Source organism: Rhinolophus ferrumequinum, chromosome 18 (assembly GCF_004115265.2).
Source record: "Rhinolophus ferrumequinum isolate MPI-CBG mRhiFer1 chromosome 18, mRhiFer1_v1.p, whole genome shotgun sequence".
Lineage (NCBI taxonomy): Eukaryota > Metazoa > Chordata > Mammalia > Chiroptera > Rhinolophidae > Rhinolophus > Rhinolophus ferrumequinum.
Genome location: NC_046301.1, coordinates 16776610 through 16802862, shown reverse-complemented (window position 1 = coordinate 16802862; position 26253 = coordinate 16776610). Strand labels below are relative to the sequence as shown.

Here is a 26253-nt window from a genome sequence, read left to right as displayed (position 1 = left end):
TACTACTATTACTGCGCCTGAGATTACTCAAGTGCTGTCTCCACTAGGAAGTCTTTCCTGACCCTCTAAGCTCCCAGAGTTGGGCTGACTGTCTCGTTGCTACGTTCGCAGAATCCCTTGTGTAGAGTGTCCCTCACAGCACACCACATATTACATTGATGTTGTGGAGTTTTGTGCCTGTTTATACCCCTATTCTCTAAGCAGTTCCAGGAGAGCGAGGCCGTGTATTTCCTGGCCTGTAGCACGGGGCGTGGCACAGAGTGTGCACCCCATCATTACTGGTTGAATTGAACCAGTTAGGTGAGTACCACAATGTTGTAAGTGAAACACAGTTTCATGGGTAACCAGAATATCCCAAATGGGGTACTCATAAATACCCTTTGGAGAGGTCATCCTCACCATGAAAGCTACGCCAGCAAAAATCAAAATTGGGTGTTACATCCATTAAGCATTTGAAACGCAGATTCCCCAATATTTATCAAGCACGGACTCCAGGCCAGGCACTGTCATAGTCCATACAATGCTGTCCTACTTGATCGTGAAAAATAATCACGTCGGATGGGAAGGCAGATATGAAATGACTCATCTCAGCTGGCATCATCGATGAAATTCTGCAAGTCCAGGTCTCTGACTGTGCGATCCTACCCTCTTCCTCCACGACATGTGCCACACTGTGTCACGATGGGCGTGAGCACGAACATGCATGTGGAAGAGGGGCCCACTGTTCCTGTGATGAATTTATTTGTGGCACGGCTGAGTCTTTCTATCAACAAGATAGAGATAACGTATCTCAGGAGTATTTTAAGCATTAATATATTCATTTCATAAATATATTCAATATCTAGTTTGGGCCAGGCATCGTTCTGGGAGTTAGGATACAGCTGAAAAACATAAAAATACCTGCCCCTTTGAAGCTGATATTCTAGTCAGGAAGAGCAGACAATATTCATTAAGGAAAATACATAGTATATCAGAGAGAGGGACATGCCGAGAGGGGATAGGGAATGCCGACGTGGAGATGGGACTGCAACCGGAAAGAGGTGACATCGACATCACTGAGAACGAGACAGTTAAGCACAGACTTAAAGCAGCCTGTAATTGTTAGGAAAAACCCAAGGTGTCCAGCCCCCCCTTGCTCAGGGTCTTTGCGTTTTGGCCTCTGCCTGAACATACTCCTCCAGGTATCCTTACGTCTCATTCCCTCCTATCTTTGCCAAATGTCAGCACAGGAGGCAAACCTCTAAAATCGAATCCCAGCCCCCTTACCTGCCTTCTTTTTGGCCACTGGACTTAATAAATTATTGCCTTATTATTCACTTGCTTATTGATTGGTATATTTATGCTTCCTCTCTCCTTAAGAGCCGGGACCATGTGCGGTTTTTGTTTTTTCTCCCTTCTGTTTTTATGAGAGTCTACAATGGGGCCCCACGAGTATTTGTCAAATTAATGAATTGATATTATGCCTTTGTTGTTTATAAAGCTTCTTTCTATCCACTTGGCCACTAGTTTTGTCATGAAAGCCATACTCCTTTGTACTTCACGGCCTTTGCGTAAGCTGATCCCCCAGCTTTCCATGGGCGTCCCTGATATGTGTCCTCTTGGAACCCTCTACGGTTCATGTTGCTTAGAATAGTCCAAATTATGCTCAAACGATTGTATTTTTATTATTATCCTGTTGCTGCATTTATCCTTTCAGTAGATAAGACGACTCTGGAGTGAAACTGCTGGGGTCTGAATCCTGGCTCCCCATTCTGCTGGCTGAGTGAATTGGAGGAAGTGATTCAAGCTCTCAGGGCTCCACTTACTTCAACGGGAAAACAGAAACAAGGATAACTATCTCTCAGATTTATTGTGAGGATTCAATGAATTACCATTTAACCCTTGAAGAATGGTACCTGGCCCGAAGTAATAACCCAATAAATGTGAATTACTATTACTCATGCTAAACACTTAATTATATAATTAGACTAATGTCTATCCACTGCACCTGGTGATAAACACCTTGAGGTCAGTGGCCTGACTGGTTCACCACTGTCACTCTAGCATGAAAGCACACTGGCTGACATCATGCTGTAAATGTTTGTTGAATGGATAAATATTGAACAGTTTAGGATTGTGGGCACACCAGTGATGCTGCCATTTCTGGATGCCACGCCACTGGAATTCACTCCCTCTCCCTTCGGAGAGTCTGCTTGTCCACGATATCCAGCTCATGACTCCTCCAATCAAACCAAAAACATCCGATGTAACACTGTACAACTGTTGGATAACTCACCCCATTAGAAGACAAGCTACTGTTGGCTAAGAGGATAAGGTTATATACTGTATCTTTCATATCCATGTTATTCGACTCCTGGTAAATGACACACAATTCCAAGAGAAAGCACTTCATCGCTGTTACTTTGCAACTGGGCTGAAAACAGAGTTACAAAGAACCATTTTGAAAATACATGAGTTATTGTCCCATTATTCATTTTCACAGATGCAATATTCTGGTGTTTTAAAAAGTCAATCCAAATAGTTTACAAAGAAACACAATACCCCTAAGACGTATTACATAGGAAGCAGCTTGATTATTTTTTTCCTTTTCGTTTTGAAATCGAAACCAAAACAAACTGACAACAAAACAATCAAGCAGGATGGTAATATTGTACAGAAGTGAAACTAGAACACATGGAAATTATAGGCCACTCTTACTCACTAAGGACATTTCCTCTGTGTGAAAGGGTGATGATACTTGCCTGGGATTCTCAAAACCTTAATAAAGGTAGTACACATGGAAGAATTTTTAGAATCAGATTGTATCGTTAACATTTTAAACAATGGTAGCTGCTAAGCATGCTATTCCTGCAAGTTCCTGAGTTCCAGAGGCAGATGTGCTTCTAAGAAATATGTTAGAAAAATCAACATGGAGGTAGTCCCTACTCACAGGCTGACCAAATCAGAAAGGTACCTTTGAGGTACCACAAAAATATGTTTCCCACAGGTTACTTGAACATAAACCTAAACTTAAAAGAAAGGAAACATGTAATGAGCGTCTGGGATCTGACCATGCCTTGTTTGACATACCTCGCACAGTACCTGGGACACCGCAGACGCTGAACAAATACTGAGTAGATGAATGAAGGAGGAGACATACCCACGTGCCTGGCACTGGCAGCACAGTAGTTCCCCCCCGTCCCCCATTTGTGGTTTTGCTTTCCATGGTTTCAGGTACCTGTGGTCAACCACAGTCCAAAAAATATTAAGCAGAAAATTCTAGAAATAAACAATTCATAGGTCATGGCTCTATGATCCTCCCGACGTATCATCAGAAGGGCAATGGTAGCCTAACATTATGCTACAATGCCTACGTCATTCATCTCACTTCATCTCATCGTCTAGTATCATCATACCCTAAGGGTGAGTACCAAACAATAAGATATTTTGAGAGAGAGAGAGAGAGAGACAGAGGAAGAGAAAGCATAGTTATATAACTCTTTGCACTATATTGCTATAACTCCTATTTTATTATTGTTTGTTATTGTTAATCTCCTACTGCGCCTAATTTATAAAATAAACTTTATCACAGGTATGTATGTATAGGAACTAACATAGTATATATAGGGTTTGGTACCATCCGTGGTTTCAGGCATCCACTGGGGGTCTTGGAACGCAACCCTTGGGGATAAGGGGATATTACTGTATTCCTTATCAGGCACAGCAGCTGCTCAGGATGGAAAGGGTAAATACTATCCCCAACTGATAATAAAGTAAATAATAAATAAAACAAAATCATAAAATAAATAATACAATTGAGGTTCAGAAATATTGAGTGACTTCCAAGGTAACACAGCTAGGAAGTGACTGAGTCGGGGTTTAAATCTAAATTTCAATCTCAGCTTCTTTCCCTGAGTTGCAAGGTTATCTTCTTGCAAACAAACAAACAAAAACAAAAACAAAAAACCAAGCAACCTCAGGATGCTGAATGTTGGTGGTAAATGGACTGCTTTGTACTTTGAGAAAATGCAAAGGAAAATGGAAAACCTGCTGAAGCCAAAGAAGGGAGACAATTTCTACGTCAGCACCACTATCCGATGGGTTGATGAATATCTACTTTTCCTAGTTTCTGGCTGTGGCTTCTTTCCAGGGCGAAGGAAGTCTTGGTGGGGACAAAACCTTCTATCTCAGAGAAGTTCTAACTGAGGAATAACAGAGAGAGGACTCACTGTTCTGAGTGTACACAATATAGAGTTTGTTTTCCAGGAGGTGAAGAAGTGGGGATTTGCTTCTTGATTTTTAGAAAACCAATCCAGAGGGAAAGGACCAGCAACATGATTGAAATAATACATGCCTTTAGACAACGTCAGTGTATTAATGAAACAAGTTCAAGATCATTTTTGAATTCTGATAGGTTTTATGGGTTGTGTTTCCTTTCTCATATAGAATCCAGCCAGAATCCTTTTCAACAATTGCAGAGATTCATGCAAAATGTAGAACATAAATGCATTTAAGCACTTTGTAGAAAATACGATTAAATATGGTAATACACTACAGCACTCGAAATAAGTGATATGTTGGATACTTCTAAATTGAATCAGTTAACCTGATTCTTGCGTTTAATTACATCATGATCTAATTGCATCACAAAAGTGTATAATACATTTTGTTTGACATTGATGGAAAAGGCTTTCATATACATATATTTTAGGAAAATAGCATCTATGTAGCCAGCCCATTGTCTCCAAGTCCCATAAGCTCAACAATTACTTATAAAACTCATTGAGCATCTATTGTAAGAACATACCAAAATTTATATTTAAAAAGTATACACATTTCAGTCAAGTTATGAAAATGTACTTCTTAGATTTTTGAAAACTGGAAAATATAGTACTTTTGAAAAAAATAAACTATACTCACACGAACATCACTTTCAGTATATAAAGTGGCATCAATATGTATAGACTGAAAGGAAACAAAATTAGATATAAAAGATTATGCACTGCTTTAGATATAATGAGAACAACCAGGCAACATTAAATTAAGCTTTTTAAATTAAATTCTTTATTTTGAGAGAATTTTAGATTCATGTGCAATTGTAAGAGAAAAAACAGTGAGATCCTGTGTCCCCTTCACCATTTCCCCCCAATGGTAATATTCTGCATAACCATAGTACAATGTTACAACCAGGAAATTGCACTGATGCAATCCATCCACTTTGTTTGGATTTCACCAGTCTTATGTGCTCTACAGTGTGTGTGTGTGTGTGTGTGTGTGTGTGAGTGAGAGTGTGTGTGTTTCTAAGCAATTTTATCAGATGTGTGAATTCATGTAACCACTACCAAGCTGAGATAAACAATTCCATCACCGTAAGGACCCTCCGACTACTCTTCCATAGCCCAAATCACAGTCCTCCCCACACATCTCACCCCCACCCTATGCTTCTAATTCCCGGCAACCACTTCTCTGCCTCTCCACTGCTTTGATATCATTTCAAGAATGTTATACAAATAGAATCATACAGCATGTGACTTTTTCAAAAAAATAACAAAACTTTACTTTTTGAGTGGCCATAGGTTTATAGAAAGGTTTACAGAACCTAAACAGAAAGTACAGAGAGTTCCCACATATCCTCTTGCCCACCCCTCTTTCATCCCCTCTTGTACTACTATCTTACATTAGTGTGTCACATCTATTACAATTGATGAGTGGATAGTGAATCATTTTTTAACTAAAGTCCATAGATTACATTAAGGTTCACTCTTGGTGTTGTACATTTGGTTTTAACAAATGTATAATGACATGGACACACCCTTACAGTATCATACAAAATAGTTTCACTGCCCTAAAAATCCTCTGTGCTCTGCCTATTCATCCTTCTCTCTCCCCTAAACTCTTGCAACCCCTGATGTTTTTACTGTCTCCATAGTTTTACCTTTCCCAGAATGTCATATAGTTGGAATCATATAGTAGGTAGCCTTTTTAGATTTGCTCCTTTTAGCGATATGTTTTTAAATTTCCTCCATGTCTTTTCATAGCTCATTTATTTTGATCGCTGAAAAATATTCCATTGTATGGATGCACCACCATTTGTTTATCCAGATTGGCTTTTGTCACACAGCATAATACTCTGGAGATTCATGCAACTTGTTGTACCAGTAATTTGTTCTTTACTATTGCTCACTATTATTCCATGAAACGATCTACCATAGTTTAACTCTTCACCTGTTTCAGGACATCTGTGTTGTTTCCAGTTTTTAGCTGTTAGAAATAAAGCTCTATGAACATTCACGTTCATGTTTTTGTGTGAACACAAGTTTTCATTTCTCTGATATAAATGTTCAAGTGTGCAATTGTTGGATCATATGGTAAATGAATGTTTTGTTTTATAAGAAACAGCCAAACTATTTTAGAGTTGCTACACCGTTTTACATTGTCACCAACAACAGATGAATGATCCGATTTCTCCACAATCTTGCCAGAATTTGGCATTATCGCTATTGTTTTGTCTTCTAGGTGCACGGTGAGAAGTGATTGTGGTTTCAATTTGCATTCCCTACGTAAATACAGCCACGTATTGGTGTACCAAGTACCATGTATTGGTACTTTCTCCCAAAAAAAACCCTGGGTTAATGTATTTCTTACTTTCCAATCTGTGTGCCTTTTCTTTTCTTCTTGCCTTATGCTTTTTAAATTTCATTTTTCATGCTTCGCTGATTTATCTAAAGGTCCAATACTATATTGAATAAGAGTGGTGAGAGAAGACATCCTTGCCTCGTGTGTCCGATCTTAGGGGGAAAACAATCAGTCCTTCCCCATTAGGTAGGAGGTTAGCTCTAGGTTTTTGTATATGCTCTGTATCAAGTTGAAGTTCTCCCTCTATTCTTTGTTTTCTGAGAGATTATATCATGAATAAGTGTTGTCTTTTTAAAATGTTTTCTGCGTCAATTGATGTAATCATATGATTTTCTACTTTACCTTGTTGATACGATGGATTACATTGATTGATTTTCAAATATTGAACAGGTCTTGAATATCTGGAATAAATCCCATTTGGTCATTGGTAGATTTGACTTTCTAACTAACATTTTATTGATATTTTTTGCATCTAAGTTCATTAGAGAGATTTGTAGTTTTCTTTTTTGGTACTGTCTTCGTCTGGTTTTAGCATCAGGGTAATATGTGTGTCCTAAAATGAGTTAGAAAGTATTCCCTCTTCTTCTATTTTTAGAAGAGACTTTAAAATTGGTGTTAATTTTTCCTTTAGTGCTTACTAGAATGCTCTAGTAAAAGACATTGGGCCTGAAGATTCTTTTTTTTTTTTTTTTGGAGCTAATATATGGCAAATTCAATGTCTTTAGTGGTTCTACAAGTTTTTAGGTTATCTGTTTCATCTTTGCTATGTTTTGGCAGTTTGTGGTTTTTGAGGAATTGGTCCATTTCTACTAAGTTTTCAAATTTACCAGAGTAAAGCTTTTTATAGTTTTTCTTCATTATTCTTTTTAACAACTACAGGTTCTGTAGTGGTAGTCCCCAACTTCAGTCCTAATATTGATGATTTGTGTCATCATTCTTTTTATCTTCGTCTATCAGAGGTTTATCAAATTTATTGATTTTTTTCCAAATAATGTATTAGCTGTATGTGTCATCGATTTCCCCTATTGTTTTCCTTTTGAAATTGATTTCAATTTCAGTCATTTCTGCTCTTATCTTTATTGTTTCCTTCCTTCTACTTGTGTTGGGTTTATTTTGCTCTTCTCTTTCCAGTTTCTTGAGGTGGGAACTTAGATTGTTGATCTGAAGAGATCCTTCCTCTCTTCCAATGTCATGATTTAGGTTTATAAATTTCCCTCTTGGTAATGCTTTAGCTTAATCCCACATATCTTGCTGTGTTTCATTTTCATTCCATTCTACATATTTTTAAATATATTTTGAGACTGACTTTTTTATCCATGGAATATTTAGAAGTGTATTATTTAATCTCTAAGTGTTTGGAGATTTTCCTGTTGTGTTTATATAATTGACTTCTATTTGATTCCACTGTGGTCAGAGAACACACTGCAAGCTTTCAGTTCTGATAAATTTGTTCAAGTTTGCTTTATTGCCCAGGATATGTTCAGTCTTGGTGAATGGTGCTTGAAAAACTGTTTATTCTTGGTTATTGGGTGAAGTATTCTATCTATGTAAATTAGATATTGTTGGTTGACTGTTTTTCTATATCCTTGTTGTCCAGTTTTTCTGGACTATTTTTCTATATCCTTGTTGTCCAGTTTTTCTATATCCTTTCTGGTTTTCTGTCTCATAGCTCTAACTGTTGTTGAGGAGGTGGTCAAGTCCTCAGCTATAACTGTGAGTTTGTCTGTTTTTTCCTTTCAGTTCTGTTAGTATTTGCCTCATGCATTTTGAGGCTCTATTGTTTGGTGTGTAAGATCATTACGTTTCCCTGGTGGATTAATCTTTTACCATTATGTAATGTCCCTCTTAACTCTAGTAATTTCATTTGCTGTGAAGTCTACTTTACCTGATATTAATACAGCCAGTTCTGATTTTTTAAATTACTGTGGGCTTGTCTATCAATTTCCTAGAGCTGCTGCAATAAAGTATCACAAAATAAGTGGCTTAAAACAACAATTTAGTTCCTTATAGTTCTGGAGGGCAAAATAAGTTCCCATCTCAAGAAACTGGAAAGAGAAGAGCAAAATGAACTCAATACAAGCACAAGGAAGGAAATTATAAAGAGCAGAAATGACTGAAATTGAAACCAGGAAAACGATAGGGAAAATCAGGAGGGCCATGCCCTCTCTGGAGGCTCTAGAGAACAATCCTTCCCTCGCTCTCCCAGGCCTCCTGTGGCTCCTGGCAATCCTTGGCTTTCCCTGACTTGTGGCTGTATCATTCCAATCTTCTTTGCCTTGTGGTTACCTCCATTTTCACATGGCCACTTTACTGTTAGTCTCTATGTGTCCTGTCCACTTCTTATAAGGACACTAGTCATTGGATTTAGGGCCCAAACCACTCCGGCATGACCTCATCTTAACTAATTATATTTGCAAAGATCCTATTCCCCAATAAGGTCAGATTTTGAGCTTCTTGGTGGACGTGAATTTTGAGGGGACTTTATTCAACCTCCAACGATATGGGATATATCTTCTCTCGTTTTAATGGCAACCTACCTATGTCATTGCATTTGAAGTGAATTCCTTGTAGACAAGCATAAAATTAATTTGTGTTTTGTTATCGATTCGGCCGAGGGCTGTCTCTTACTTGCAGTCTCTTCTTCCTCTCCTTCTGGGATGCTACTGCTGGGAATGCTGAATCTTTCATTGTCTCCAAGATCTTTGAGGTTTTCTTTTTCTTTTTTTCAGTCTGTTTTCTCTCTATCATTCTGTCTTCAAGGTCACTGTCTTTCTTCTGTCATATTCATTCTGCTAGTGAGCCCTCCAATTGATTTTGTATTTCAGTTATTGTATTTTTCATTTCTATAATTGCCATTTGGTTCCTTTTACATATTGCTATTGCTCTGCTGAGATTTTCTGCTTTTTTCAATTGTTTTCCATGGTATTTGTAATTGCCTGCTGGCATATTTTATGATGGCTGCTTTAAAATCCTTCTCAACTAATTCCAACATCTAACCCATGTCAGTTTCAGAATCTGTCGATTGTCTTTTTTCATTCGAGTTGTGATGTTCCTGCTTCTTGATATGATGAGTGACTTTCCATTGTATTCCGGTACTTTGGCAATTATGGTAAAAGACGCTGGTTCTATTTAAATCTTCTGTTTCAGCCTGCCACCACCCTGGTTAGGATTAATATGCGGGTTCTGACCTGTTTGTGTGTTGGGATTCCAATGACAATTCGGTGTTTAGAGTCTTTGTGGTGTTAACTTGGAAGGATGGCTCACCTCATGCCCCTGGGACTCCCACTGGTCCTTACTGTGTCACCCACTGCCAGGAAAAGGCACTTCCCTGGCCACAGTTGTCAGTGGGCTCCTCTTCCCTGCCCCACTGCAGGTTCTACCAGGCCAGCTGCTGTCTTCACGTGGGAGAGGGGGTTCTCTAGCCCTCAGAACAGACAGCCTTCCCCTGGGTCAGGCCATTCCACCCTGCAAGCACCACAAAGATGCCTGGTTTCTCTGGTAGGAGAAGGGAATCTCTGGTCTGTGGTGACAGAGAGCTCTTCATGCTGGGCCACTTATAAATTGAGTTTTAAAGATAATTAGGATCTGAAAATTGTAAGTAAACAATTTCACTTGAGGCTTTACAAGGCTCATACATTTCTACAAAAATGTTACTGTTTCAAGTGAGATTTCATTAAGACTGACAGCCAAACACATGGAGAGGTATACCCCACAGCAATTATACCAGGTACTTTATGGAAAATATAAATACACTTACTTGCATAAGACTTTCAATTCTTTTCAAATCACTTGCTACATGCTGCCAGTTTGCCTCTGTTTTAGGAAGACCTGCACTGACACAGCTGAAAGCAAAACCAAACAGTAAAGCATTTTGAATAAACATAGTATTGTCTTGATGAATACTAAAGGCAGCAGAGACATCAAGAAGTTTTTACTCTGAAAAAAAAATAAAACAGAATTTTTTCACTCTGCACAGCGAAAAGATGACTATTATCCTGGCCTTTGTGCATTCCACAGCCTCAGCAATGAATAGAAACACCAAACATGTACTACAAAACGTGACCCTTTAAGTTCACTTAGGGACTGACAAGTCTAGATTAGAGAAAAGCCTCATTTGGAGGGATAACTTGTAAAACCCTGGTGCAACTTATTATAATGAAACAAAAACAGTACCTGATGTGGGATAGTACTCAGTAAATGGTTTTGAATGAATTACTGGTTTTCTTTAAGTAGAGGTCCCATCAGACTTTTAAGTCCAATAAATAGGAAAACTTCTTAAAATAAGCAACAATCATTTTCATGTAATGATTTTGACAGTAAAGTTTCTTTACAGTAGATTAAATGTGTCCCTTCTATGTCGCTCACATTATTACTATGTTTGCAACAGTTTTATCCATAAACATTACAGACCTTAGCCCAATCTAGGCTGAATGATCATATACTTACTCATTTTGGTAAAATAGAAATTTAATATCTGGAGAAAAGACACATACACTGACCAAGTGACTGTGGAAACATTCTTAGAGCTACAGGAAGAATAATTGTTCCCTGGATTTTTATAGAAGCACGAGAACCAGCACTAATCTTGTGAGCAAGATTTACTTGCACAAATCTACCATTTCCCATACCAGGGAGGTATTACTAGAACTGAACTGAGTCAGATTACTTACCATGTTTCCCTGAAAATAAGACCTAGCCAGACCAGCAGCTCCAATGTGTCTTCTGGAGCAAAAATTAATATAAGACTTAGCATTGCATTATATTATATTATATTATATTACCTGGACTTATATTATAGTAAAATAAGACTGGATCTTATATTAATTTTTTCTCCAAAAGACGCATCAGAGCTGATGGCCCGGCTAGGTCTTACTTTCGGGAAAACACGGTAACTATAGGTTGGGTGCTTAGGCCAAGTGGGTACCATGTATTATCTGCAGCTGAGAAAGAAGAAAAATGTTAACAGGCATGGAAAAATATGAATGTTTACTAGGAGGAAAAATAAAAGGTCTAAATAATGAAAGAAATGTTTACAACTAAACTAGGATAAGGCTAGGATAGGAGAAGTCAGTGCCAGGAAATAGATATACAAAGCAACATGGGCAAGCCCTAAATATCTATCTTCTTACTGCAATGAAAATCATGCAGGATATTAATAAGGAATGTACTTCCAAGTTGTGTTAGAGAACAAGAGGTCCACTTTATTTGGAGGATGTGATAGTCATTTCTATACTACTAGAAGAAAAAAATGCTCAGTTGGGTGTTTACATACCTCTTCTGAGTCTCCATAATCTTCAAATACTGACTACCTAAGGTGTAAGCAAACTGAACATAAACCAATTTAATAGGGAAGATATTGGAAAAAATGATTATGGCCACAAGCATAACGATATTTATGCCTAAAGATAAAATCACCTGAAAATGAAGACATGAATGCCAGCCTCAGTTAAAAAATGACTGTTTAGAAGTAAACACAAATAGCACTGGATGGACGTACTTCTCAATTTTGTTTTCTGAAAAATATAATCATAGAGAAAATGGTTAATTTTTTAGTTAAAAAACAATATTGAAATTAATATTTAGCTTATCAAATCTTAGAAAAAATTTAGGCATTAATATTCTTTATCGAAATTAATAAAACTAGAATTCAACTTTTTTGCTCCCCCCTCCAGCTCTGTTTCTTATGGGCAAAATTCTTTAATATGCTTTTAATACACACTAATTTTAAGAAAATTTACGTATCTACTAATATCACCACTACTCTTTTTCTATTATCCTTGAACTCCCTCTCATCCTTCTTTCATTTTTAATAATCCAACATATTTTGTACAGCACAGATTAACGACATAACTTTACTAGTACTATATGAAGTTCATGTAACTGTATAAAAATTAATTATATATTAACATCATTTAGAGAAAAATTGGACAGAAATGGAACCAATAAAAATACTCTATGCCATCCTGAGGGTCACTATATAATAATTTTTTTTGATGATTTAGGAAAATCACTTAACTTAGAACTTCCTAGAGTTTTGATACCTTTGTCAGCCTCTTTCATGTTGTCAATGCTTTGGAATTTCAGATAGCCGTGTGACTACACCCCTAACCACTAAGAAGCTATACGTAAGTTAGTCTACACTGAAGGGCTGAGGAACACCAAGACCTTTTCCTCTAAGACTACACAATTCACTGAGGAGACAGAAATTTAAAGAACAAAATAGGGTGAGATGAGTGCAATAATATATTTACAAGGACATAAATATATCCTTGAGCGTATCAGGGCTGTTAATAGAATTTTAAAAACCTATTTCTTTACTTTCAAAATAAGAACAATCCATGTGTGAACCGACATCTGTGATATCCCAATATTTTCAGACAAGAGTCATATTATGAAGTATCTGAGATGTAAGTGACCTTTTAAGAAAAGTCCACATACTATCTTCATCTAATTTTTCTTACCGAAATTCTCATTACTCAATGCCAGTGTAAGTCCTTAAATATTGAAGAAGAGCTGGCTATAGCAATGGGTTTCCAGCAGCCACCATCCATCCAGAATACTTCCTACAATACAATCCAGGATAAGAATGATCCATGTAAACCACAAGTGGACTAGTGGGGTGGGGGGAAGAAAGGGAAAGGAATTAATATTTATGGAGCACCTTCTTTTTCACGGGCACTTTGCTAGTTACTTAATGTGTGCATCACATTGAATCCTCACAGCAACACTATGGGGTAGAGTCAGCAGCATTTGGGTAAGCAGCCTGGGCCCCGCAGGACCAAGTATGTGACAGCCAGGATTTGAGACGAGGTCTGCTTGATTACAAAGCCCAACTCTTTCTACTATTATGCTCCTGAACTGGCAAATGCCAAAGCCATATGTGTGAAAAGAATAAGAAACCAAATACCTGGATTCATATAAACTACAAACGGTTAATTCAATTTAAAACATAAGTAGCTATTGCTACAGAAATGAATAGATGTCTTCAGTCTTTGAAATTGGTAAAGAGAAAACTTCAGGCCCCAGATGGTAAAGTCCATAACAAACCTAGAGTTAATACCTGACTTAATTACTGTTTCTGCCTCTCTCAGAACTACCGTCTTAATCAACCAGTCTGGAATTTTCTGGAAAACAGCAATGAAGGAATTCATCATGTGGGCTCTCTCCATTCCTCAGAGACAGAAGAGGCAATCTGCGTGATAACAATTGCCTTCCCTCCCACCCCCCAAAAAGATGTCCTGTTCTAAATACAGAGAGTGACAAAAAATGGATACACATTTTAAGAAAGGAAAAAACTATTAAAATTGTAATACTTAATATATACCGGTAACAAAAGATGAATAGAAGTCACTTTTTTTATTATAAAATTTCACAGAGGAAGTGTTATTGGAATCATAACTTAAAAAAAAAATGGGCAGATTTTAGATGTGAGTAAAAGGAGAGAAACAACACTTCAAGTGAAGGAAAGAGCCTGAGCAACAACATATACAAACACCTATGTATTCAGATTAAAGTGAGTCGTTTGATAATGGTATGAAAGTAGTGTTCAATTAGAGTTGTTTGCCACTGTATAAAGAAGGAATTGGTCAGATTTTTCTCCAAAGGGCTGGATAGTATGTCAGGATTTGTAACTTACAATTTTGTAACTCTGCTATTATGGTGTGAAAACAGCTGTAGACAATGCATGAGTGAATGGGTATGGCTGTGTTCCAATATGACTTCATTTATCAAAACAGATAGTTGGTGAATTTGACCCACAGTCTACAGTTTGCAGACCTCTGGCTCCTGTGGATTTCTTCATCAGTCCTATTTGAGTACAGCTGAAAAACTGACAATCTTTAAATGTCTCAAATTATCCTGTCATTAATGGTACTAGCATTTTTCAGTAATTGCTTTCAATTGATACCAATATTATGAAATTTTCAAACATGAAATTTCATGAAACACAATCTGTGTTCACTAGTAAATGTAAAAAAAAAAACCCATTATGAACCATGTTACCATGGTTACTACTACGATTTTTATAAATTAACTCATACAAATATAAGATCTGAAGTTGGTATTTAATTCATACAGCCACACAACATGTTAGCAGGTCCTATAAATCGCACAGTTTACCAAAACAACAAAATAAATCATTACATAAGATGTTATAGGTATTTTAAATATACGTATTTTAAATAAAACAACATTTAAGCTCTTGGGAATACTTAAAACAAGACAAAATTTTAATTATATTGAAATGCTTCCAAAGCAAATTGTAACCATTTAAATACCTACACTGCCAAAGACAAAGGCAGTGATAAAATTTGGACACCTTAGTAACCATAACTACTCAAAAAGCATGAATTAAATGGATGGTATTAGAAACAATGAATATAGAAACACCTCAGGAAGTTTATCATCTAAGACAACAATGATGTGTATATGTTGTTAGAGGGCACACACAGTAGATGCTCTCACCACTTTCTGACCATAGCTCTATGTGGCAACATGTTCATGTGCTTTTTGTGTGTGTGTGTGTGTGCAAATGTTCTTGAAAAATGTTTTATGTAAGTGTTTTTGAAAAATGCTAGCTAGTACAATTCTCTATGTCAGGTATAAGGGGCAGTTTCTCCAGAACAGCACAGCTGTGACATTTAACCGACTGTCCAGGAATAGTTAATGAAATCTATTCCTCTAGCCCACTTTCCAAAAGTACTGCATTCAAAATACTTGGCAAAGGTGAAGAAATTCTTTCAGACAATTGCACAAAATGACAGAGTTGGAAATTATGAAACAGGTCTAGAAATTCCAACATAGTATCAAAAAGTAACTCCAGAAAGAGCAAAGACAACAGAGAGGAGGAAATAATCATAAAAATAATAAAATAAATTTCATAGAGTTAGAAAAAAGCACTAGTTGTCTCACTGAAGGGAAGTAAATAGGATCAATGGAAAATATGGTAATTTTAAAATACATTTCTTAATTCCTAAAGAAAAACGTGCCAATAGCACCCATGGAGTAAAAGCAAATACTCAAGGACAAGAATCAGAATGAATCTGATCATGGTACTTACAAGACAATAGATCAAATCATCAAAGTCCAAGGGAAAATGCATTTGAACATAGAAAGCTATTACACTATTTGAGAAAGAGGGCAAAGAACATTCTTTCATACCAGACCTTAGAAAATGTAAGATCCACAGAGTGTCTGTGACATAATTATGTGACAATGCATTCCAGAAAAATAAAAATGTCGTCCAAGAAAAAAAGAAAAAGATATGGGATTTCAGAAGGTGTGGAGCATAAAACAAGTTAACATTTATTCTGGGGTCCAAGTAACTAATTGCTACTTTTTTAAGTACTTGTTTTTCACCTTGCTCATTCATTGATTTTGCAAAAATGTGAGATTCTTATGGTTAGAAACCTTGTTGTATTGTTTATTACTGTAACCTCTAGCATATAGAAGCAGACGTGATACATAATAAGCACATTACCTGTGCTGGATTTGATTCTTCATTTGTTCACAACTACGTTGTTCCCTTCACACTTATCAGCCTCTTAGCTGCACTTGCCTCCCTAACCAGCAGGTGTCCCAGTCAGTCACTTTAATATTATCCTACATAGCACCCCATATTTCATCTTTCTGCTACTTTTATTTTGCCAAATTCCAACCTACAAAGTATTGCTGGAAAAAAAATATGCCAATATAATTTCTTGAGATGCAACCTCTAAAGGACCTTCTCTACATCCTATATCCTCGTTCTTTCTGACATTTTCTGTTACACTTTTAAAATAAACTTTATTGAGGTATAATTTCAAGATAATAAAATACACCCATTTTAGGTATATGATATGCAGCGTTTTGACAATTGTATATATTCGCGATATCACAACCACAACTATGACATAAAATATATCTATAATCAAATTTATCTCATATCCTTTTGCAGTCACTCCATTTTCCAACTCCCAACATAAGGCAACTACTGACCTATATGTACTTTTCCAAATAGCAATCTGGAAGAAAAATCATGACTAATCTCCAAATGAGAAATGATATGAGAAAAGGAAGATGGAAACTCATGTTAAGATGATTATTTTATTTGGGGAATGTGCAACAAATTCATGATGATTAATTGCAAAAATCAAGAGAAAAGTTTGCTACAGATAAAATATCAAAAACTAGATATATCATTATAATTTCCAAACCAAAAAAAGAAAGAAAAATGAGCCAAGAAAACTAAGCAATCTAACGGAAGTAATGGCAGGCAGAAAGGAAAATTAAACAAAGGAAGCACAGTAAAAACAGACATTAAAGAGTAATGTGGCAATAGTTGGTCAAAATATACAAGTACATCCACCCGCACATGCAAAGATGTGATAAAACTGTATTTGCTTACTAAAAGACAAACACTTAGGCTACGTTTAAAAAATAGAGGTGAAAGACAGATACACTTTAAAATACGCTATTTATGAGAAATGGAACAAAAATAAAATAATACAAAAAGCTTCAACACAAGAACAGAAAAAGATATGTTAAGCAAATATAGGTATAATCATCATCATCATCATCATCATCATCATCATCATCATCATCACAATACCAGAATAATTAGAATTCAAGTGAATTCAAGCCATACAAAGGATAATACGCATGGACCCTCTCTAAATTCTAACATAATCCTCATAAAAGTTACAACCTACAAGAAGATCATGAACCTTCATGTACCTAACAATATAGCTTCAAATTACATAGAGGAAAAGTAAGGAGTAATTAAAAATTTTTAATATTTTTCACAAATTTATATATAAAAAAGAGTAGTGCCTGGCACTAGGGTTACATAGGTGAATGAGCATAGTTCCTGTCCTTTAGAAAATTATAGAAACACAGACAGACTTTCACCACAAACGCTAAGATAGTTTGGGTATCCAGATTTTGAGGCTAAGAGAAAACATCCCAGAGGAGATGCAAAACAAGATTACCTTGGAGGATGATTAAAGTTAGCCAATATAAGAAGGAGAAAAGGGCTTTCCAGGTAAAGGGAAAATAACAGGCAAAGACACAGAGGCACAAAACACTAGGAGGCACGCAGGTCAACTCCAAGCACTTCCATTTTACCAACACATCAAGTTGGAGAAAGAAGGAGTGTCGCGGTCAGGTAAGTGACAAATGAATTAAGTCATGGAGAACCTTGCTTGACGGGAGATTTTCCTGTTCACTACGTTCATAAGTGCAATGACACAATCAGAATTGCATTTGGAATAGATCACCTGGAAATTGCATTTGAAATTGGACCACTGCTCGGGGGATATATTTAAAGGACGCAAGGCTAAAAGTAGGAAACAAGTCAATTATGGTGACAGTGGTCCCCACAAGGGGCTACACTGAGGAAGCAGTAATAGGAACTGAAAAGCAGTAATAGTATTGCTTATTGGAGTACGTAATACTCCCCAGCAAAACTGGCAGGTCTTGTTGGCTGGCTGAGTGTGCAGGGAGGGAGAGGGAGTGGAGTCTAGGATGATTAACAGGTTTTATGGTTTGGAATGTCAGGGCAGTGGGGCCACTAATTGAGATTGGACACAAGACAGGGCTGGCTTGAGGGAAAGATGTCTCATCCAGCGTTGGACCTGTTAAGTTTGGGAGGCTGGTTGAATAGCAAAGAAATGTTCCGGCAGACAGACCAATATTGCAAATTATAAACTCAAGAGATGGCAGGGCTGGAGATATAACACATTGGCTTACAACCGTGAATTCAGAGATGATCAGGCTAGGAGAGCATGTAAGAGAAAACTGCAGCAAAAAAGGGAAAGAACAACGATTTTTAACCTTTCTTTAGGTAATGGCTTCAGTGAAAGGCATCTAATTGCGTTAGGTTATTGGTCACAACGAAAGTGATCATACAGCAAGCATTACAGCACTCTCGTGTAGCACACTTCTACGAATCTAAGCAGCACGTTTTTTCAATTTGAACGTTTCTGAAATTGGGTCACATCTTATAAATGATCTCTATCCTCATTCCCAGAAAAGCTGGGGATGTTACTAAACGATTGTGCTTCTTAAAAAATGGTATTTCAGGTCAGGTTCTCTGGGAAGGGGCCTCTGAGTGATTATGTGCAGGATGTATATTGGGAAGTTGTGTGCAGGATCACTTCCTGTGGAAGGGAAGAAAGCTGAATGGGCAGAGGAAGAAGTAAGGCCCCTCTGCAGTCACTCACTGGGCTTTGTGCAGCTCTGAAGCTGGGGGTGGCCATCTGCAGTGTACAAGTTGGGGAAATAAGGGCTTTTCTAAACACTCTGCTCTTCTCAAAGAACACTGGGTGCAGGCTGCCCCTAGGGAGTGGGTATGACCTTGGCAAGCAGAATTTCATCCAGAGAAGATGTTAGCTGAAGCACTAGCAAGAGGCACACCCAGGATAAAAAGTCTGTTCCTGAAGGAGAATATGGCCACAGAATGCCATCCACTACAGACGATATTTAAGAATGAAGGAAATACAGCATTTTTATCTCAATATGATTTCACCCTTAATATAATCATGAAGTTTCAAACAGACACTTTCTCTGGCACAACCCATTTAAAAATCCACTTAGTAAAAGTTGAGGTCATCTGAAATCCTACCCTGTTGGGATAAAGTAGAGAGGTGGAATTCTTCCTGAGAGTTAAAAAATTATATATGATCAAAAAGACATTCACTGCAAAATTCCTAGGGATTTGCTGAAAAATTATTTGGCAATGAAAGAGTCAAATAATAACGCTAACTACGTAGCCCTCAGCGTGAAAGGGAGATTTACCAGGAACTGGGTGGTGCTGTAATGCCTCTGTCTTCCATTGTCTGCAGTAAGGAAGCATCCTTAGCCCTGAGGGGGCATGGAGGGCAGCACCCACTTGGAGGTCACCTTCTGAGTCCTAGAAGTCATTCTGGGTCTGCAGCAGGAACTACTGGCTGCCAGCATTTCCTTCCATCTATTTGGACTTCAATGATACTCTAACTGCAGTAGACCTCATGGAGAACCTGGACCTTATCTGGGACTTTAAGGACGTGAATAAATGCATCAGGGCCACTGTCCCAGACTCTCAGCCGCTTTATACTTCCTCCCCCCATCTCACACAACAAGACCTTCCCAAAGGGTGGGGGATGGAGAGTCAAGAGGGAGCAGTGAGGACCTAGCCACGCTGGACCCACTGAGGAGGCACTGGCCCTGAGATAATGCCAAGTGAAATCGAAAAGCTGTACCTCTCCCAGGCTTCCCTCTAAACAAGGACCTGAGCTCGTAGCCATGGAGGAAGGCAGATATGGGTTCTTTCCAGTAATGCATTGGGAAGGTAAATCAATACTTCCTAAACCACCAATAACAAAAAACAAATCTCAATCGACTTTTCTAGAGAAAACAATATGTTTTCTTTCCATTCTCTCTATATAAAGATATAAAATCGTTACCGTATAAAAGAGGAAATATAAGTGTCTGCAGATGAAAATTTATAGGAAATAAAGTATATAAAGATGAGTCGGGAAGTTTATTAACGATGATGATATATTTTGTGATGTTTGTGCATTTTTTTCAGTTTCTTTTATATCTGCAATGTGTGATTTCTTCTCTCAAGCTAAATAAATCCTTAAAAAAAATCTTCTAAATGACTAATTTTGTATTTGTATAACAATTTAGTACTCTTTTTGTCTTAAAGAGGGCCAGACACCTTAAAAGTTTGAGGCCCCACAACCTGGATTCTCTCTTACTTATGATGTGTTAGACACTCTTCCAAGCACTTAATTAATTGAATCAGGTAAATTCAGGAGACCAGTCATCATTCCACTTTACAGATGAGGAAGTTGCGGACAAACTTAGCAGCAGGGACTCAACGAGGAGCAGGCAGTGTGAAGATTTGAACCTGCCGCCGCATTCCTGAGCCCAGGCTCTTTAAGCTCTGTGCTATATGGAAATAGGCAATTTAGAGATTACGTTGATGCACTTTGATATGCATCCTTTCATTTATCATTCAACATTTCCCAAGCTCCCTTTTGGTTAAAGGAATGTGTGAGGTGTGGGATAATATCAGGTGGATTTGAGAGAGTTCCTACATCCACAAAGCAAAAAGATTAATGAGGAGGCCCTGAATGCTGACATAGAAAGGTAAATAAAATACAAAGGTATTAAAAATGCTACAAATCAATAAAGGAGAAATGATGAATAAAACATTCTGATCTGCCAAGTGAAAGAGTATGAGCAATGGCATGTAAACATCTGATGAGTCTTCCTTTCATTCATGGAACACTGGAGAGTTAATGCTATCAATTCTAAGTTTTAATTCAAGATAATGAATATATTTGGAACAACAAAGTTTAAAAGTTTCACTTCAGACTAATGACCAGATGTGTTCTGAATACTGATAATGTGACTGGCATTTTCATAGGCATTTGGTGAGCTCAAGAAAAAGCAAATTTATACTGGAAAGAATAACTGAGATCTTATAATCTACTCTCTTTTCCATGAGGAAGTTGAGGCTAAAAGATACATGGCATATACTCCAAGAGCCAGCTCTTTCAGGAAACCTTTCCTTAAATGACCACAGTCAGATATCATTTTGTCTTTTTCTGAACCCAGCTTACAATATTGTTGTTCTTCTATGGCTCTTGTTTTTTAGTTGAGTACTTGTTTTATGCATATTAGGATCATAAGTTGTTTAATCCTTTTTTAAATGATCAACGACACTTTTAACATCTAAAATCTAGTCACCATCTTCTCAGAAAAATGCATATAAACATATATCCAAAACTTTATATAAAATCCTCTGACGCTAAAACATTCATCTCTCTAGAAGTCTCCGGATCTCAGGTTAAGGATCTTTCTTTAGATTGTTGGCTCCAAAAATAATTTTTAATGCATGTCCATAACAAACATACATAAAATACATGTATCCGTTTATCTTCTCTAGGGCTACTATTGCCATAAACATGAGAGAAGCTTAATAAAGTTCCACTGATGTGAATTACCAAGAACTAAGTCACAGCCCACAGGAGACCCAGACCCAGATTCAGAACTCCCGGTCTGGTCATGTCTTACACTATTCATCATCTCTCCTTGAAAAACAAACAAACAAGTAAACGAAAACCATAATCACTGCCCTTATGAGCTCAGTTTTACAGAGGAGTTTAAATAGACATCAAACAACAAACTCAGTATAACTACTTGGATATAACTAGACATGAAATAGAAATTCACGTTTAGGAAAGGACAGCCCCTTTAACATAGAAGGTACGCAATAAATATTTGTGGTGTGATTGTGAATACATGATAAATGAATAATAAAGAAGGATGAAAAAATGCTGCTGCAAGTGGTGAAGGCTTTTGGTAGGATGGCAACTGAGGTTAAAACGCAAGAGTGAATAAAATTTGCATAGGAAGAGATTCCAGCTAATATAGACCGAGCATGAATAATACCATCCGAATATGAGGAAACCTAAGAGGCAAGACAGGAAAGTACTGAATAGGCAGGTTGGAGTCAGATTGCATGTGACCTGCAGGGTCAAGCTGAGGAAACCCATTCATGTTGTGTAGGCGTCTGGATAGTCGGAGTCTTCGTGCATCGATTTTCTAGGCAACGGAATACAACTTGAAACTCTTCAACAATGCTGCTACTTAACAGTTGTACTTGACAGGCATTATGAAGTAAATGTATAACCAAAGAGAAATAAAAATTACAAATCATTTTTTAACATCAGCTAGTACAAACATTCAAATTGGTTGTTTACTTACTAAACAAACTATGACTCTCATCTGATAGTCCTTCAACTGAATAACTTAATTTATGATCCCTGGTCATCAACTCGTCCTTTTTACAGGAGAGAAATGACTATTGATTCTTTAAGAGTAAAATTCATAGCTGATGGTAGGATGAGTAGGATAAGTACAGGATTGGGTCATACTTAGTTGAGTTCCTACATGAAATTTCCCCATGTAGGAGCTCCCATTTGGATTGTGGTGCTCTTTGTAACTGTTGCTTCCTTATATGTATTTTTTTTAAAATTTGCTTTATCAAATATTCCTATTGTTCCTATATTTGGACCTGCCGATTAAAGCTGGTCATTATTCAACTTCTTTACAAAATATACTTTTACACAGTATATTTTGGTTATAGCCCCCTTTCAAATAAAATTGAAAAGTGAGCAATACTTTTTTCTTTTCCCAGAAAATTTGTACCACTCCCTCTCCAGCCCAAAGCTTTATCGTTCCCCTTCAGTATCACCTTCACCACTGTCACACAAATATTGTATGAATGACTGAAGGTGAGAGTAAATGTGGGACTGTGATCTTAACATACATTCAAGATAAAAGTGAGCCAGAAGTTATTAAATAACTTGTTCCAAATTCCCATAATGCAGGTAGTAGAACAACCCAGAGGAGATACCAAGTCCATATTGTTTCCATCACACCAGATTGTCTCTCCCCTTCCCTAACTGTCCAGGGAACTTTCCAATATTGGGGTTCCACTGAGTGAGAGTGTGTGTGTGTGTGTGTGTGTGTGTGTGTGTACATGCGTGCACATCCACACACAAAAGGATGTTTGCCACTGCAGAGAACAAAAGAAAAAAATCTCTGCTTGTATATAGCTTATATATTTTTTAATGTGAGTATAGATTATGTGTGTTGTAGACATGGAGGTAAAATAGCACTGACTTTCTAATAGAAATTTCTAGCTAGTACCTTAAGAAACTTCGTTCAAAGGTTTGATGTAAAAAATCTGCAACTACATAAAATTTATTTTATTTGTGCAATTTAATTATCAGTTAAAGTTAGACTCAGTAAAGAAAATTCAGCGTTAGTCATCATTAAGTAAAATTTTCCTAGTGCTCTCATTTTCTTTCAACAAATATGGATCTTAATTTAAGAAGAGGGAGTACAATAAGGAGAACAAAGGTGGATATTAACATATTAATCATTTACATGGGAAGATAATAGTTAAACTTGTCTTTGTTGTTAACTCTGAAAAAAACATTCAGAAAAATCCCCCGTTCAGCAAAAAACGCTTTCTGAAGGAGGAAAGGTACGCTAAAAGAACAAAGTCTTACATTAATAATCTCTACAGGAGAGTATACCAATTCCAAATGTTGTATTTACTGTTGACTGTTAATCAAAGAATTTAAACATTGTCTAGAAAAATCACTTCTCAGCAAAAATTAGTTCAACACGAGCTATAACTTGGTGAAGTAAATTGAAATCCACAGTTGTATGGTGACAAAAGAAAGGAATGATTCTTGGCCTCAGAAACAACAAAATGAGTCACTTACTGTCTGGGAGTTATACACAACAATGGAGAGAATAAGCTTTCTGCACTAACAACCCCTTACATCAAGCCAATTAATGACTTAACTTGAGCATCTGAAGAGATTCTGTGGATCATTATCTGAAAAGAAAGAAGGCCCTATAATAATAGGGCAACAGGGCCTGGCAGAGTAATTGCCTTTTGGGGTAAAAAAAAAAAATGTTTTCTCAGTTTCCAGTAGAAATGTATGAAATACAAATTATACAGAAATGAACAAATATGTTAAGAATCCCGTTATTTCACTTTGATTCCCTCAGGCACCCATTATCCTGCTAGAACTGAATATTTACAACAACTAAACACCATTAGCAGAAAAGAAGATGAAAGAAAATTCTTTTCCCACTTAAAGCATTTCAACATCTGGGCTACCATGGGCCATTAAAGCACAACAAAACAGCCTGTCTGGACTGCCACTTATCCTTTTATTTATTTATTTTTAAAGGAAAATGTGAAGAAATATCTGTACAGTTTAGACTCCCTCTGACGCTGAACAACCTGTTTCTAGGGAAAACCAAAGATTACTATCATTTCCGTTCCCCTTTTTAAAAAAGATGTCTTCTCCTTCTTTTCACTCAGGTTAATTAAACATGCCAATTCATAAGAAAAAGGGGCAGGGAGGAAGGAGGAAGAGAAACTGTGTTTCACAGTGCATCTCATGTAAGAGTTCAGAGTAAGACTCAAAAGGTATTCTGAGGAAAGAAGGAAAATATACAATAATGAAAGACAGAAACTCTCTCAGGTTCTGCTTAACTGAAGTAAAATAGGACCACTAATTAGTCACAGGATTACAGGGAGAATATAGGTGTGTACAGGCTGAGCTGGATATCATAGATGCCAGCCAGCAAAGGCATGAAACCAGAGTGACCTACCCACAAAATCCAAGTGGAGAACAAAGAAGTCTTAATATGGAAAAATTGGCATTAAAGAATGCTCATTTCAATTTTAAAAAAAAATCTCTCCCAAATGTTCAATTAATGCTCACTGAGGACTCCCTGGCAGGAAGCATTCTTAGGAACTACATCTAGAGTAATAAAAGAGGTGAATGACTGAAAATAAATGGGTATTGGGTATTGACACTGCAGGTATCCAAGGAAGACACCCCAAAAGTTTAGTTCTAATGTACAGCAAGGATGGGTTGAACAAGACTATTGAGCTGAAGGCTGGTGGGAGAAACGTTCTGTAGGCAGAAAGTGGTAAGATGAAGAACATGTCCAAAAGATACACAGGACAAACACAGCTCTGAGTTCAAACTAACACTCAGGTTCTGAGTTTTTAATAGCACAGGGGGTGGCAACTCATAAAGACAATTTCCGGTCACATTTTATGGGACTTCCCTTTACAGCCAAGACATAAAGCCATCTCCATGAAAGAAGCTTTACAACAAAACTTTCCATCAAGTGTTTGAAAGAAACTGAACCATCTGACACATCTCTGATATTCAAACACTCAAAGCTAAAACAGCAATACAATATTCATTCAATCGAATAAGGCCATAAAACACAGGAGATAGCTCACTTCTGGACATGGTATTGGTGGCATTAGGCTTCCTAACTCTAACACGCCTAGTCACACTCTCCCTCCAGCGATAATAAAATATCACTATCCAGCTAGAAAATCAACACATTGGCTTCCAAAGCACATGGCCTCCGTCGTTTTCCTATCAGAATCCTACAGCTTTATGAAGCCACATACTGACGGAATGGCAGTGTAAAGAGAAAATAAAGCCAAAGAAAACAGATCAACAGCTGTTTCCCCTTGCACTAAGGAATCACTGCAAACACATAGTAGTGTATGTAGGTTCTTGCATAGTGAAAACTGTTTTGGTTTTTACAGCATGTTATAGTTCTGTTCTGTCCTGGTTGCTACTGTCCAGACTTTATTACCAAAAAAATCATTCCCTATGTGCATGTTGCCTATAATATACCCCTTCCAGAGAAAGAAGTTATAGCTCAGACCCCATTTCTAATTTAACTGTTCATTTAATTGTCATTAACACTCTAAAGCATCATGTGCATGCTTTGACTTGTCACAACTGGGCCATCAATTTTGGAGAGAATCCATCAGTTTGGCAACACCAGTGTTTCATACAATGTATTTCACAAAGAAAGGCAAAACCAACTTTGCTGAGACGATGCACACCTACTTCGGCCACAGTCCGCTATCACGGCATCTGTGGTTTAATATTTCGGTAATTTATCCTAGATAGCAGAAATATTAATGTCTCATTATAGTAAGAACAATCATGCATAAATTGTGACCAAATAACATTTAAATATTTTGCCAGAAAAAAATGTATTTCTGGTAAAATAAGAGAAAAAGGAAAGAAAATGGAACAC

At 37.2% G+C, this 26253-nt stretch overlaps 1 protein-coding gene across 4 annotated transcripts in view; it reads right to left on the bottom strand.

The window, feature by feature from the left end:
• Window positions 1–26253, bottom strand: part of IL15 (interleukin 15) — a 62558-nt gene that overhangs the window by 1515 nt on the left and 34790 nt on the right. For 3 of the 4 annotated variants that reach the window (XR_004425667.1, XM_033135489.1, XM_033135490.1), the window contains 4 exons: window positions 12031–12128; window positions 10373–10457; window positions 4900–4944; window positions 2276–2413 (listed from right to left, as the gene is read on the bottom strand). Coding sequence is in view for 3 of the 4 variants with exons in the window: in XM_033135489.1 (XP_032991380.1) it covers window positions 2276–2413; window positions 4900–4944; window positions 10373–10457; window positions 12031–12128 (366 nt within the window). In the remaining variant the exon portion in view is untranslated. Of the gene's footprint in view, window positions 1–2275; window positions 2414–4899; window positions 4945–10372; window positions 10458–12030; window positions 12129–13076; window positions 13179–26253 lie in introns of all 4 variants that reach the window. The other variant, XM_033135491.1, reaches the window with a different exon arrangement.